The sequence below is a fragment of the Glycine max genome, chromosome 3 (assembly GCF_000004515.6).
Source record: "Glycine max cultivar Williams 82 chromosome 3, Glycine_max_v4.0, whole genome shotgun sequence".
Taxonomy (NCBI): Eukaryota; Viridiplantae; Streptophyta; class Magnoliopsida; order Fabales; family Fabaceae; genus Glycine; species Glycine max.
The window spans coordinates 20042186-20058646 of NC_016090.4; the positions used below are offsets into that span (position 1 = coordinate 20042186).

Consider the following 16461-nt stretch of genomic DNA (forward strand, 5'->3'; position numbering starts at 1 on the left):
TAATTTGTAGGTCTAGTCGTCTAGATTTATTTGAGAATTTATAATTTATAATTAGATTTTTAAACTTTTTTCAATGGGATTTTTAAACTTGTACTTTTTTTTAATTAGGTCACAACAAATAATTATAAGGAACCAAAAGTGTAAAAAAAAAAAGAGAGAGAGCTAATTAAAAATTGTTAAGTCTTGTGGTTTAATATTCTCACATCTTGAGGCAACTATTCTTACCTTTGCAACTATGTAAGTTGTAAATCAGTATTCTCAACCTGCATAAGTGAGAATACTGTCATGCACATATGACTTAGACTTTGAAAATTTGTATTAGGTCATTGAACAATTTGTCATTTTTAAATAAGTCATTAAAAAAAACCTTCTTTTTAATTGGGTTCTCGAATTTGAATGAAAGAACTGCTTACCAAGTTTTGTCTTGTGTGTTGAGCAATGAGAGTTTAGTCTGGCTAATTAGTTGTAGAGGTCATTAGTGGTTATTATAGTTGTCACAAGTTGGTTAGATCACATTTTATGGTTACTCATATATAAGTGTTCTTGAAACTAAATCTTACCAAGAATTTACGAGATCTAACACAAAAACATTCACTTGAGACAAGGATAATATGTCATCTTAGTTCAGCTTTAGAAATTCTTATTCACGCAACCTCCTCCTTCACCTAGTAATCGATACCTTCGACCTTAACCCCTCCATAAATCACTATTATGGACATCTTGTAATGACATTCTTTGAATAATCATAACCAGTTTAGGGAGGTTATAAAGGTGAATATTTTCATTGGTATGGGATCAATCGATCATCATGAGATATATGGAGGAAGTCATACCTCGACCGACATAAGACCGATGAGATATACAATCCTCAGGTCTCAAGCACATAAACACAAAGAGACTTAGAGTCATGTCTCGGTTGACATACACAATAAGGAACTTTTGTTTCATTTCTTTCATTAGAATAAGAATTATATCAATTTGTATTTCATTCTTATGATGGCATCAAAGCTCTTCAGAGATTTGTTGCATCTAATAGTTATTCATTCCTGTCTTCTTTAAATTAAACAAACACACTTTTTTAAATATATACTTTTCAATGTTTGGTAAGTGAATGAGAATTTGAAATTGAAAATGCTTAAATAAAAGGAAAAGACAAAAAAGGTGTCCATGACGAGAACAAAATTACAAAACCATAGTTATAGGTTTGAGCATCAACCGTACAGATAAATAAAATTGTCCCCAAATTGAGAATTTGTGAAGATATACAGAATTACAGATTGTTAAAACAGGTAGCATGATGGGGTATGGAACTTAGGTGTATAAAAGATAGAACTTCCCCCCCCCCCCCCCCCCTACTTTGGATCTGATGCCCGTATACCATGTCGCTTGAAGAATTCTCTAAATCCATAAGCACTAACATCGTAGTTGAACTGCAAGTACACAGATGAAAATGGGACAAAATTACATTATTTCACAAATGGAAGCAAAGATATTTGTCAGGCAGGTTCAAAAGAAAATTGATGCAGCATTACTAGATTTACCACCTAGATATAGATATATTTTGCATATTTGTTTGAGAAAAGGAGTTCATAATACAAATAATCATAATCAGTAATAGATGCTACAATTTGCCTGAAGAAGAACTCTTAAGGCTTTGGAGAGCAAAACGACTTACAGGCAAGACCTTCACGTTGTACTTAGTAATGTTTGGATCAGCTACCCTTCCCTGGTTAGCTGCCTGTATTAAAAACATAAGTCTCAAGTTAAAAAATAGATTTACATGGGGTAGTAGTCACTGAAAAGATTAACCTGTGAATTAAAAACCATGTTATTGCAGCTGAATATATGCTCTGCTTATTCATGCAATCAAAACAAACTTCTATTATTATTAGTTTTTCCCAATTCCCCGAGCTGTATAAGGAGTGAAGTGATGAGATCATGATACTGTACTGAAAAGATTAACCTATGAATTAAAACCATGTTATACAACAATAGGCAGTGAATTGATGATATCATGATACTGTAGTTAACAGGTGAGGACTAAGGAATACCATACATGTGTTGGACTGTGAAATATCTCAACAAATGGATACTCCTTTTTCTGCCGAGTTATACAAAACCCAGGATATTTTGGACATTCAACCTACAAAGCACCAGAAAATAACAACCCTGTTACAGAGTGCATAGAAAATAAGTAGACAAAACCTAAGGAAATAGTAAATTATTCCCAAGCAATAAATTACAGAAAGGAAGTAAGGAACATTATAAAATATTAATTTTATTGTGGACCTAGTGCACACACTCCTCAGTCAAAAGTAAACTCCAAGTCTCCAACTCATTGCAAACTAATAAGGGCAAGTGTCTCTGTTTTTTGTGATTATATTTGATGAGTCGGTGATATGCTTCATCATGTATGATGTTATTGATATGACTACCAACACTTAAAAAAGTGAATCAATGAAAAATAACTTACACGCATAAATTTTACATTTGGATAAAACTCAGCAGCAGATTCTTCTAATACTTTGTCAAGATGCCGTGTGTAGTTCCCCCTGAATTATTAAATAGCAAATAGTTATTCCAAAGTCTTTTTACTTTCCTTCTTCTTCCTTTCCATTCAGACCAAAAGTCATATTCAATGTAGGGGGAACCAAATGAAAATCCAGAAGCTGACTACAGATCACCTGATGGTAAATGCAACAACCACAGGGAAACCTTCGTGAAGGAGATTGACAAACTCACGCTCGGAGGTAAAATGAATAACCTGTGATGGTCCAAGGTCCTTTGGATAACCAGTATAGTGCCTTATATTATCACAAAAATTCCAAGAATAAAGAAAAGAATCAGATCAGGTGAGACTGCTCCAAGAATAATCCATGGGAGCACTGTGCCATAACAAGTTAAAAACACCATCACACAGCTATCATTTAAATTGTGCAAACTATGCTACCATAGTCAATGCCCACCTAACCTAAAGTAATATACAAAGTTTTGAAATTAGCTTCCAAAGATTTATAGATATGACCGAACAATTCCTCAGTTAAACAACTATTACTGTTTCATACTATTATTAATTAATAATAAAAATCAATCATTCACGGCAAAGTGACACTGGTAGTTGATGTGCCAAAATTTTCAAATAAGCATCATATTGAGGAAGTCATACATGCAAGTTGCTCTCAGATGACTGATCATTCGATCGAAAAATGATGGATCTTCCATTTCACAGAGTAGTGCGCAACAGGTGAAACTATCCAGTCCCTGCAACATAAACAAATGTTATATCCAAGTGTTGTTTACATTAATACTATCTACCTTCTTATCCACAGATAATTACTAACCAAACAAATTGGTCAAAATTTCATACTTCACTCCGTACCACTAGCTCAGGGAACTAATTCCTTAAGTTGATTACATTAAGCACACGATAATTCTAACAGTGCACACTATCAAACGCACCAAAACCACATCTTATACAAAAAGATTCAACTGGAGCATTTTATCAAACAGCTAGTGAGCAAATCATAATGGCATCCCATCTTCAGTATCCAAAGGTACTAACCAGTCAAAACTGCTAAAGCATATTATAATAGCATCTCCTGATTATTATAATCCACCGTGCATAATCTCATTTACATGCATAATAATAAAATGCTCGATCAAATTCAAAATTAATAAACATGCTTAGCCTGCGTGTGTTTAGAATCATTAATTAATAGGCATAGCACGGAAGAAAATAAGTATAACCACAAAAAGTGAGAAATCCAAAATCAGGTGGCATTGCAAAATGATCAAACTAAATACTAGCAAAGAAGCGGTGCAGAACGCAACAAATGCATCTGTTACTAAAAGAGGATAAACAAACTTCGAAATTGAAATTCAACAACGGTTTGATTGATTCAGTAACTAAAAGTTGGTAAAAGAAAAATAGTACCGGTAACTGAAAATCGAAGATAATATTGCTCCTGAAATCGTTCCCAACTCAAGTCGTACACCAACAAGTGTGCATGTAGTGTCTCTCCAACCTCTCCAGCAAGCTTATTTTGAACCGTTGGATGTGTATAGACGGATAGGATTGGAAGTTACAAAGTTATAACCAAACGCAGTGTTAATGTGGCTGGAACTCGTTTCTACTTTCGGTAATGTATTATTTATATTTTAAATATATAAATTAAAGTATAATTTATATATTTAACTGTTTTTTTTACTATGAATGTTTAAAATAAACATTTTTATATAATTATATATTACATAAAATTTTAATATAAATATATAAATTAAAATATAAGTGAAAAATACTCCTCCCCATTTTGAATATGAGAAAAAAAATCTTTAATCTTGAACTTAAAGATATGAAAATCTCAACAAATTTTATTTTATTTAACAAGTTTATCTCTAAAGTACCCATAATTTAATAGAAAATTTAATTCAATGACTCCTTTTTCTTAATATATCAAATTTCAACGAATCCTAATTTGATAAAATAATTTATTTTTAATTGAGATTGATGTAATTAATTATTGTTAACCAACTTTTTTAAATTTAAAGGGAGTATGGTTTACTTTATATAATTTGTAAAATTCTTATTTAGTACTTGTATTTCATCATCTAAGTTATGGTCACCAAACTTTTGAAAATAAGTCTTTTTTGGGCTCTTAAAAATATTGTTTTTTAATGTCATTTAAGAGAAATTTTTTTCTGTGCAAATAAAAATCTAAAAATCTAAATTAATTCTACCACTAGAACAAAAATAAAAAAAGTTCTTGCATCTCATCTAATATCATGGGACTCATAAAAAATTATCTAAAAACATAAAATGCATTCTTTCCACTAAAGATGTTCTAAAAATATTTATTATTAAAATTTTAAGGACCAAAATGTTTAAAGGTGAATTACGTCCTAAAACCAAGAAATTTAGAAAGTCCAAGACAATAAATATTTTTTTCTCCAAAATATAATTTAAAATATTTATTTATCATGAATTTTAATTAAAATATAATTTATAAATTTATATTATGAAAATATCTATATTACATCTTTATATAATTATATTTAAATTTTTATTTTAAATATTCATAATAAAAAAATAATTTAAATATTTAATATGTTTAAAATCTATAATAATACATCAATATCTATATACTAAAAATGAAGTATGTGGAAAATACAAAAATACTCATGGTTGAGAGCTTGACAGCTGTCCAATTTTTTGGTTTTTTGGTCAAAATACCCATAGCTGAGAGCTTGACACCTGTACAATTTTTTTTATTTTTTGGTCATTTATGCCCGCCTAGGTTGGGTTGGTTTTCTGCCTCCTTGCTGCCATGTGTTATTTTATGGTTATATGGTTATGGTTTTAAGCCACGTAGCTTGGTGTCCAGTTTTGGTGGTTGGTGGTGTACGTGGCTTCTTTGTAGCGTTTTTGACTCCTTTCACTAGCAAGTTCCAAGCTGCTGATTAGCAAGTTCCAAGCTGCTGATTTATGCTGGGTTTGCATTTGTTTCACTTTTTTCATTTGTTTTTAGTTGGCTTCCGTCTTTTGGTGTGAGGTTGTGGTTTCCAGTTCGTGATTTCCGTTCTTCTGTGATTGAAGGTTCGAGTCAGTTTTTTGTTGTTTGGTGGTTTTGGTCTGTGCATGTTTATGTTCTTCTAGCACGTGTTCTGTTTTATTCTTTATTGTTCACAAATTCTTGCTTTTCTTAAATTCTTGCTTTTCTTTTCGTTGGCTTGCATTTGTCAGTTGTTCTTTGGATTGCATTTACATGGTTTTGGATTGATCATATTATTCCTTTAGAGCTATAATTGTTTGATTCTGTTTTTTTTTTGCTTTTTGCTTAGTTGGCTATTTTGTTTTTTGTCTCTTTTCACTGGCTTCGATGGTTGGATTGTATTTACATGGTTTTTTATTAATCATATTATTGTTCGTCTGTTGTGCACGTGTGTTTTTTGATTAACCATATTATTGTTTGTCTGTTGTGCATGTGTGATTTTGTCAGGTTTTTGTTGTTTGGTGATTTTGGTTTCTGCATGTTTATGTTCCTCTGGCACGTGTTCTGTTCTGTTTTTTATTATTTACAAATTCTTGGTTTTCTTTTTGTGGGCTTCCATTTGTCTGTTGTTCGTTGGATTGCATTTGCATGGTTTTGGATTAATCATATTATTCCTTTAGAGCTATAATTATTTGGTTCTGTTTTTTTGTTGTTTGCTGAGTTGGGTATTTTGTTTTTAGTCTCTTTTCACTGATTTCGGTGGTTGGATTGCATTTGCGTGATTTTTTATTAACCATATTATTGTTTTAGAGATATAGTATTTCCGCTTTGCTTTTCTACTGTTTGCTGACTTGCCTATTTTGTTTTTGAGTTGAGGTTGTTGCATGTATTGGCTGACTAGATTAATTGATAGTCTAATACTTTTTGTGGTATGTTGGCATTGATGGAAATCTTATTGCATGTGTGGTTTAAGGATGAGTTGGTATTCTGTTTTGCAAAAGTTGAACTTTGTTGTGTTTGTTTTTGACCCTTTTATTTGTTTGTTGATGGTTGCAATATTATTTGTTCGGAGATATAATTTTTGTTTCTGCTTCTCTGCTATTTGTTGATTTGGCTTTTCTTTTTTGGTTCAGGTTGTTGCATGTATTGGCTTAGTAGTTCAACGAATAGTATCATAGTTTTTATGGTATTTTGTCATTGATTGAAATGTTATTGCATGTGTCATTTAAGTCTGTGTTGCTATTCTATTTTTTGTTAGCATAATTTTCTATTCTAAATTGACAATCATTCTTTACATAGCATTTGCATCGTTTTGGATTTATTACATTTTTCGTTTAGAATTGGCAGGTCTATGTAATTTTATGGCGAGGATTCCTGACAAGATTAGGTCTATTGATGGATCAAAAGATACGCTTAAGCTTGCTGTTAGGATCACCGATCTTTGGTTCGTTGGGACTCCCAACAAGTCTGAGCAAGCGGAAATGGTTTTTGTTGATTCTGAGGTATATTTTGTGCTCTCTATTTGATTGTTGGATTGTTGTTCATATCATTTATTGATTATATAGTTTGCATATTTCAGGGTGATCAAATTCATGCTATTTGTAAATCGGACCACCTCAAGCCTTGGAAAGCTGATTTGAAAGAGAATTGCACTTATGTTATGCATAATTTCAAAGTTGTCAAGAATGATGGTCAATTTAGAGTGTGCGAACATAAGTACAAGTTATTTTTTATTGGAGTGACGGTTGTTAGAGAAGCTGATTTGCATGAACTGCCTTTTAAGGAATTTAGATTTGTTGAATTTGCAAATGTTGTTGCTGGCAATTTTGTGTCTGGCCTGTTGGTTGGTGAGTACAGTCATAATTTGTGCTTTCATTTTGATCATAACTTCTTTGGGGTTTTTTCAATGACCTATTTTCATTTCTGGTGGTTTAAGATATTATTGGGGTCGTTGATCAGGTGGTCTTTCGGCATGTTTCATCAAAAAAATACCAGGGTTGTTTTTAGAATGAAGGATTTGAGGTTATGGTTAATCACAGTTTTTGCTATCTCCTATGTATATTTGGTTATTTAGAGTTTATATTGTTGAGGATTTTATTTGTCATTTTGCATGGTGCTTATGTCTATTTTATCCTTATGAGGTGATGGATGTAATGTTGTTTCTTTGTTGTAAGTCTTGCACACTTTGGGAGAATTACTGTACTCAGTTCCTATCCTATTTGAATGAACGTGGGGATGATGGGCCGATGGTTATTATATTGACACATACCAAAATAAAAGATGCGCAGGGTAAGTATGATATTTTATTTACTGATTTGGATACTCAATAGATGAGTTTTGTTGTTGCTGTTCTTGGCATTTACAGGAAGTTATCCAGCTTCAGTGAGCAATTCCTTCAAGGCGTAAAAACTATTGATTAATGATCCTATATTGGAAATTCAGGAATTTAAAGAGAGGTATTTTGCTTATCATCTTTGCTCTGTGGTTGTTAAATTCATTTGTCAATCGTCTTGACTATTTTCTGTTGCTTTATTCTATTTATCCGATTGCCTTAGGCTTTTAGATTTAGGTATTGAGGTGAGTCCAGTTTTGCTACCTGGCGATCAAGCAAGTTCACAAGTTTCAGGGGGAAGCCAGCTATCATCAAAGGATTCATTTCTTTCAGAAGCTGAAGCCAAAACTATTTTAGAAATCAATGTCATTTCTAAGGTGGACATGTTATCTGTGTTTATTTTATATTCATTGCAATTGGAAGTCGAATTTGCCAAGATTTGTTCGCATTCATATATTATAGCTAATGTGTCTAACAATGGCATTTTATTGTTGGCAATTTGATTGTTATGGTTTTTTAAAAGGACGTTGTTTGTGTTACGGTGGGGACTATTAGCAAAATAGTCATGGATAACCATTCATGGTGTTATCCAGCTTGTGTTCAATGTCATAGGAAAACTGACATCCAAACAGGACCATTCACATGCAGATGTGACAAGGATAATGATCAGCCTGTTCTGAGGTAATTGGAGTTTTAGTCCATTAGCATGCTTTATTCAACATTTTGTTTTTGACTAGCATCTAAATTGGTAGGTATAGAGTTGAAGTCATGGTTACCCAAAACAATGAGAGTAGCAAGTTTTTGCTCTGGGACCATGAATGTGCTGAATTGATTGGTGAAATAGCTGATGATGTGAATAGGGTCAAGATTGAAGTATGTTCATGCCTTATCATATGCTGCTTCTCATTTTATGTATTATATTTTGTTCTTTGAGTTGTAACTGGTAGCTGGTGAATTTGTGCTGTTTCTGGCAGAATGGTGATCTTGATTTGAATGCTTCCCCTCAAGCACTTGACAAATTGTTGGGTCATGTGCTTGCTTTTAAGGTCAGGATTCAATCAAAATTAAAAAATGCAGTTGTTCTTAGATACTCAAATGACCTAGATTTGATCAATGTTGTTCTCGAGATGCTGCCTGATTGTGAGGTGTTCTTTTCTGATATCTATTTTAGTCATTGTTGTCATAATGATATGATTCATGAGTTTGACTATCATCAACTTATATATGGTGCAGGCATGTTCCAAAATAGATCCTTCCAATGTTGATTGCAATAATACTACACATGCTGAATGTGTGAGTTAATGTTGCTGTCATGAACATTGATATCTTATATTGTTTTTTATTTATCAGTTTATGCTTTATGCAACAATCTCTGTCTGTCATAGCTGACCATGATTCGGTTGCCGGATTGCCTTTAACGCCCAAAAAACGGATTTCATCTGATGAAGTTGATGATTAGTTAGGGAGCTCGCAAATTTCCCCAGCCCAACTATCGTCTAACAAATTAACAAGACATTCTCATAAGAGCCAATTTAGCTGATTCCAGATTCTTATTGTTGTGTTTTCATGGTGCTATTAAAATATTGTCATATTGAACATGCAATTATGTAGTTTTTGTTACCACTGCATTTGCCGATTCCCCTGGCGTTTTTTCCCAGTATGCTGATGCTTTGATCATTTGAAAACCGGTTTTTTTGGATTCATGCTTTTAGACGTTCTAAATTGAGATCTGTCCATATTGTGTTCCTGCTGTAGTATTGCAAGTTTTCTTATATTAAATATGGCACTGAAAACAATTGATTTTCGTAGTATTCATTGTTTGGTTGTCCTCGATACAATTGAATTGTTGTTTATCATACCTTTGATGGTCTATATGGTTGTAACAAATTAATGGAGGAGTTAGCCTAAATAAAAAAACGGTGAAGGAGATAAATTGGTGTTCAAATAACATCAAATATTAGAAAACAACCAAAGAGGAAAATTTATAGCTACATTGGTGATCATGTTGATACTCGATATTCTCATGTTCTTAATCTGTTTCTTGGTTAACTGCTTAATGAATTCCATTCCCATCTGAATTGCGTGAAAATAACAGGAAAAAAACCAGATTAAGAAAAAAATAGAATGCAGAGGATTGTGTTAAATTTTTAGTTTCAGTTTTCCTTCTCAATCGAGGTGCTCTTTAAATTAATCAAAGTTTCTATCCTGACATCATATTTCCTCATTTGAAATGTGTTTTCCATGAATGTTATCACTCCATTTTTTTAGCTATCACTGCTTTGCTAAAATCATGTGTTCGATATTTCAGTTGCAATTTTTAACTTCATTGATGGCTTACGCAACTATAATCTTGATTTTAACTACAACAAAGTAGAACTATATAAAACAGGTCTAATCTATGGCCAAGAGAAATCAAAGAAAAATTTGTGATGTGTTGGACAAGGTTACATAATGCCAAATAAAAGATGTAAAATAGAAATTTCATATTTCAAGTTGAACACATAAGCTAATAGATTTGAGCGTACAAATTAAACAAATTTGTGTTAGTGAATGCAAAATTCATCAATATATATATACAATGTCTTCCATTGCAAGCTTAGTAGCAGTTACAGAAGTCAATATTTCTGCCAATGACTATGATCATTTCTACCTTACCTATTTTCCATTATGGCCTTGGTTTGTGTGTCTAGATTGACACCAGAGTCCTAAATAGACAATATCTTTCATTGCAAGCTTAGCAACAGTCCCAAAACCCAATTTTTCCCGAAACCAAGTGTCATGATTTCTATATTACCAATTTTACTAGCTGTTAATGTTGCATCATAGTTTTGCTATGTCATCTACCTTTGGTCTCATCTCTTTACCTTACAATTTAGTCAATTCTATCATTACCCTTTTTCAATATACAGAATTAGCAACATGCAAACATATCTAATCCAGGAAATTCCACCACTAATAGTCAGCCTATAATCCATAACCAATGAAATGCCTCATATCCGATTTATTCCATCTTCTAATTTTATTGTAGTTTCTGTAGATTTAAAATAAGCGTTTGGTTCTCCGTTTCAACATAAATCTATTGTTTAGTTTATAATTCACTCAATTCTGCCTTTAGTCATTTTCAACATGCAGAACTATCAACATGCAAAGAGATCTGATTCTGCAAAAGCCAGGATCAACAGAAAACGTATTATGCAGCAGAAGCGACATGATCATGCTCAGTCATCTTCACAACCAATAGTTAACTGCACTTCAGAATATAATAGTGAGACATCTCATATAACATGTTCTGCAAGAAATCAATTTACTTAGCTGCCTTAATCACATTTTCTTTTGTTTTTTCTCTATTTTTTAGTGATTGTGTCTGATTCATCAAAAAGTGAAGATTCTGAATCCACACAAGGTACTGGAAAAAAATGCTTCATGCTCTTTTTTGCTATGGTTCAAACATTGCTATTATATGTATTTCTAATTTATGTCACCACTAATAGTCAGTCTATAATCCATAACCAATGAAATGTCTCATCTCCGATTTATTCCATCTTCTAATTTTATTGTAGTTTCTGTAGATTTAAAATAAGCGTTTGGTTCTTCGTTTCAACATAAATCTATTGTTTAGTTTATAATTCACTCAATTCTGCCTTTAGTCATTTTCAACATGCAGAACTATCAACATGCAAAGAGATCTAATTCTGCAAAAGCGAGGACCAACAGAAAACGTATTATGCAGCTGAAGCGACATGGTCATGCTCAGTCATCTTCACAACCAATAGTTAATTGCACTTCAGAATATAATAGTGAGACATCTCATATAACATGTTCTACAAGAAATCAATTTACTTAGCTGCCTTATTCACATTTTCTTTTGTTTCCTCTCTATTTTTTAGTGATTGTTTCTGATTCATCAGAAAGTGAAAATTCTGAATCCACACAAGGTACTAAAAAAAAATGTTTCGTGCTCTTTTTTGCTATGTTTCAAATATTGCTATTATATGTATTTCTAATTTATGCAGGTTCAGGCTCTAATTTTATGACTCCCTTCGAGGATTGTCAATCTCCAACTAATCAGTCTGTAATCAACACTGAAGGTAATGACTATAATTCTGATTTCCAGTTTCAGATGCTACCGTACATGCTCTTAAATTAATATTCAAAATTCTTATCATGATATTGTACTATGATATTGAACAATTTTAGGATATTCTGATCTTGGTGATCAACTCATCCAATGTAGATATTGTAATGCACAAATGTGGTATGATGAAAGAATATCAAAAAATAAGAATTGTCAGAATCCAAGGTTCAGTTTATGTTGTGGAGATGACAAAGTTGAATTGCCATTATTACAAAATCCACCCCAATATCTCCAACAACTTTTATTTCATGATGATACAATTGATAGTAAAAATTATCAACATAACTTACGAGCATACAACATGATGTTTGCCTTTACTTCTGCTGGAATTAAGCTAGATAAAACAATTAATAATTCAAGAGGACCACCTACAATCAGAATACAGGGGCAACCATGCCATAGAATAGGCAGTCTATTTCCAATGCCTGGGAAAAAAAACCCAAATTAGCACAGCTATATATCTTTGACACAGAAAATGAAGTGCAAAATAGAATTAATGTCATGAGGTAGAAGTTCTTTTATTTCTATCAGTGAGAAAATTATTCATTCACTTACAATAGTTTGTGCAGTTATGAATATTTTTAAATATTGTTTTTTCAGTCAATATTCCGGAATTCAGAATCATATTGTTTCAACTTTAAGTCACATGCTCGATCAACACAATTCTCATGCTAAAAGTTTTAGAATGGCCAGAGATAGATTGGTAGGTGATCAAGCCAATAATATCAAATTGCAACTCATAGCTGCTCGGGGAAAAGATGGCCGTGTATATAATATGCCTAATGTTCCGAAAATTGCTGCTCTTATTGTTGGCGATTTTCATCCAGGCTCAAAAAGAGATATTATTGTTGAAACTCAAAATGGAGAATTACAAAGAATCCATGAACTTCATCCTAGCTATCTACCACTACAGTATCCTCTACTTTTTCTTTATGGAGAAGACGGATATAGAGCTGACATACTTCACCGTTGTACTTCATCCAGCAAAAAAAGAAAGCAAAACCGTCTGACAATGAGAGAGTGGTTTGCTTATAGACTTCAGTCCAGGTCAAATGAAGCACAAACTTTATTGCATTCTCGAAAATTATTTCAACAATTCATTGTTGAAGGTTATACCATGGTGGAATCTGAAAGACTTAGCTATATCAGAAACAACCAAAAGAAGCTTAGAGTTGATAAGTATTCTAGCTTACAAACTTCATTGGATACTGGAACAGCTAAAGGCTTAACCAAGGGAAAAAGAGTCATCTTACCCTCAACGTTTGTTGGGAGCCCACGTTATATGAATCAACTTTACTTTGATGGTATGACAATATGCAGTCATGTTGGTTTTCCAAATCTTTTTATTACTCTAACCTGTAATCCAAATTGGCCTGAAATTCGTAGATTACTTTCACCTTTGAATCTCAAACCAACAACCAACACTTTTACAGATATGAAATACAGAATTATACTTACCATCATAACATTATCTTTTGTGAATCACAGATATGCATATTATAGAGTTTAGTTTACCATAATTTTTATACTTAAATTAAATACAAATATTAGTTGGTCATTTGGACATTTTTCTTTGTTCTATAACATAGATATTAATAGCTAAAATATTACAATTTAACCAACACTTTTACAGATATGAAATACAGAATTATACTTACCATCATAACTTTATCTTTTGTGGATCACAGATATGCATACTATAGAGTTTCAAAAGCGAGGACTCCCTCACGTGCATTTATTACTATTTCTACATCCAGACAATAAATATCCATCTTCAACTGACATTGATCAGATAATATAAGCTGAAATACCTTCCCATCAAGATGACCCAGAACTCTACAGATTGGTGGAGAACCATATGATACATGGCCCATGCGGAATTTGACAACCCAACTCTCCATGTATGAAAGAAGGCAAATGCAGTCATTTTTATCCTAAACAATTTCAGCCTCAGACTCTTTTGGATTCAAACGGTTATCCAGTCTATCGTAGAAGAAACAATGGTCATTCAATTTCAAAGAATGGTGTTATCATTGATAACAGATATGTAGTACCTTACAATCCAAAATTACTGAAAAAATATTGGGCTCATATAAATATTGAATGGTGTAATCAAAGTACTTCAATCAAATATTTATTTAAATACATAAACAAAGGCTATGACAGGGTGACTGCTGTTATGCTTTCTGATAGCAATAACGCAGCTCAAAATGTAAATATTCAAAATGATGAACTTAAAGAATATCTAGATTGCAGGTAATTTCATCTTAACCTGCATAATTTATTTTCTCACTATTATTTTTACTAACCAACCTATATCACAGATACATTTCTCCCTGTGAAGCTGCTTGGAGAATATTTGCTTTTCCAATATCCAACATATAGAGAAGCATGTTTTGCAATGGGCTTTCTACAAGATGACAGAGAATATGTTGAGGCAATCAAAGAGGCCAAGGACAAGGGCACAACTGATTATCTAAGGAAATTGTTTGTATTAATTCTATTAACGGGTGCCATGAGCAAACCTGAAGAAGTTTGGAATCAATGTTGGCATTGGCTAGCTGATGACATTGCATATCAATATACTAAATCAACAATCAACTCAGGTAGGCTGTGACAGTTTTTATGTTCCACTGCAATGGTCACAATCATTCACTAACAACTTGATTTTTATTTTTTATTGACTAACAACTTGCTTTTTTTTTTTCTTAGAAGTACAGATCAATGATGATACTCTTAGAAATTTGACATTGATTGAAATTGAAAAACTATTGCACATAAACCAAAGATAACTAAAAGACTATCCTACAATGCCATATCCTCAGGATATCAATCTCACATCCTACCTACAAAACAACTAGGTATTATCAGAACTCGACTACAACCATGATGCAACGAGATCAGAATTTGAGCATCTTTTTGCATCCATGACAGGCAATCTACCTATTCATATATTATAAATTCTATTAATGATAGTTAACATCTTACAAAAAATGGTCATTGCGAATTATAAATTATATTGATGCTCTTAATATTCTATTAATAACAGGCAATCTACCCTCACTTAATTCTTTCCATCAATGACTAAATTAATGTTCATTTCAATATAACATTAGCTTACCTATCAATGCAGATGAACAAAAAACAATTTATCACAGGATTATCCAAGCTGTCAACAACAATGAAGGAGGAATGTTTTTCCTATACGGATTTGGAGGCACAGGAAAAACATTCATATGGAGAACATTAGCAAGTTCATTGAGAGCAGAGAATCAAATTGTGATTATTGTTGCTTCTAGCGGAATAACCTCTCTATTATTACTAGGAGGCAGAACTGCACATTCCAGATTTAAAATTCCTGTACCAATTTTTGAAGACTCAACATGTAATATCCATCAAGGCACCGAATTAGCAGAATTATTGAACCAGACAAGTCTAATAATTTGGGATGAAGCACCAATGGCCCACAAATTCTGTTTTGAAGCGCTTGATCAAAGTTGAAGAGATATTATCACAAATAAATCAAACTAAAATCAAATATTTGGAGGCAAAGTTATAGTATTTGGTGGAGATTTTCGCCAAATACTACCAGCCATCCCAAGAGGAACCCGCTCAGACATTGTAAATGCAGCAATCAATTCATCCTATCTATGGGATTTGTGTGAAATATTGACCTTGACAAAAAACATGCGCTTACACAGCAATCTAGAATCAGTTGATGAACAAGAAACTGCCACATTTGCTAAATGGATTCTAGACATTGGAGATGGAATTATAGATGATGAAAACGATGGTTATGCTACAATTCAAATTCCTACTCATCTACTCATTACTCAATATGATGATCCAATTAGTGCTATAGTCAAATCAACATTCCCAGACTTAGATCAGCACCACAATAATCCTGAATTCTTTAAATCGAAGGCAATACTAGCTTCAACAAATGAAACGGTAGAACAAATCAATCATTACGTGCTATCCTTCATTCCAGGTAATTATATCATTACTTATTTAATTGACACTTGCTCAGCCAAAAATATAACCACTGAAATTGTAATTTTGCAAATCATAGGTGACCACATGGAATGTCTAAGCTCTGATTCCGTTGATAAATCAGAAACTAGTGAGGATTCGTATTTCCAATCAATTACTACTGAATTCCTTACTTCATTGAACACATCCAGTTTGCCAACTCATTCTATCAAACTTAAAATTGGAAGTCCTATAATGCTGTTAAGGAACCTCGACCAAAATCAAGGTCTATGTAACGGTACTAGATTAGTGGTAACAAAGATGGCAAAACATGTAATTGCAGCTGAAATTATCTTAGGTAAAAACATTGGCCTCGCTGTTTATATTCCAAGAATGTCAATGTCCCCTTCACAATCACCCTGGCCGTTTAAACTATTAAGAAGACAATTTCCGATTATGCTATCTTATGCAATGACAATTAACAAGTCACAGGGACAATCACTATCCATGGTTGGACTTTATTTGCCGAAACC

The 16461-nt window shown here is 32.7% G+C and overlaps 1 protein-coding gene across 2 annotated transcripts; it reads right to left on the reverse strand.

Annotated features, from left to right (window-relative positions):
• Nucleotides 1-1151: 1151 nt before the first annotated feature.
• On the reverse strand, nt 1152-4126 carry LOC100808588 (uncharacterized). 2 transcript variants are annotated; one of them, XM_041013832.1, is made up of 8 exons: nt 3935-4106; nt 3167-3261; nt 2685-2804; nt 2474-2552; nt 2057-2143; nt 1810-1949; nt 1676-1738; nt 1385-1430 (listed from the first exon to the last, which is right to left on the reverse strand). In XM_041013832.1, exons 2-7 carry the CDS (start codon nt 3220-3222, stop codon nt 1717-1719), a joined length of 504 nt encoding a protein of 167 aa, XP_040869766.1. In that variant the 5' UTR covers nt 3223-3261; nt 3935-4106; the 3' UTR covers nt 1385-1430; nt 1676-1716. The 2 variants fall into 2 exon arrangements, with proteins under 2 accessions (XP_003520934.1, XP_040869766.1); XM_003520886.5 differs by lacking the exon at nt 1810-1949 and having other exon boundaries at nt 1152-1430; nt 3935-4126.
• Nucleotides 4127-16461: the final 12335 nt, after the last annotated feature.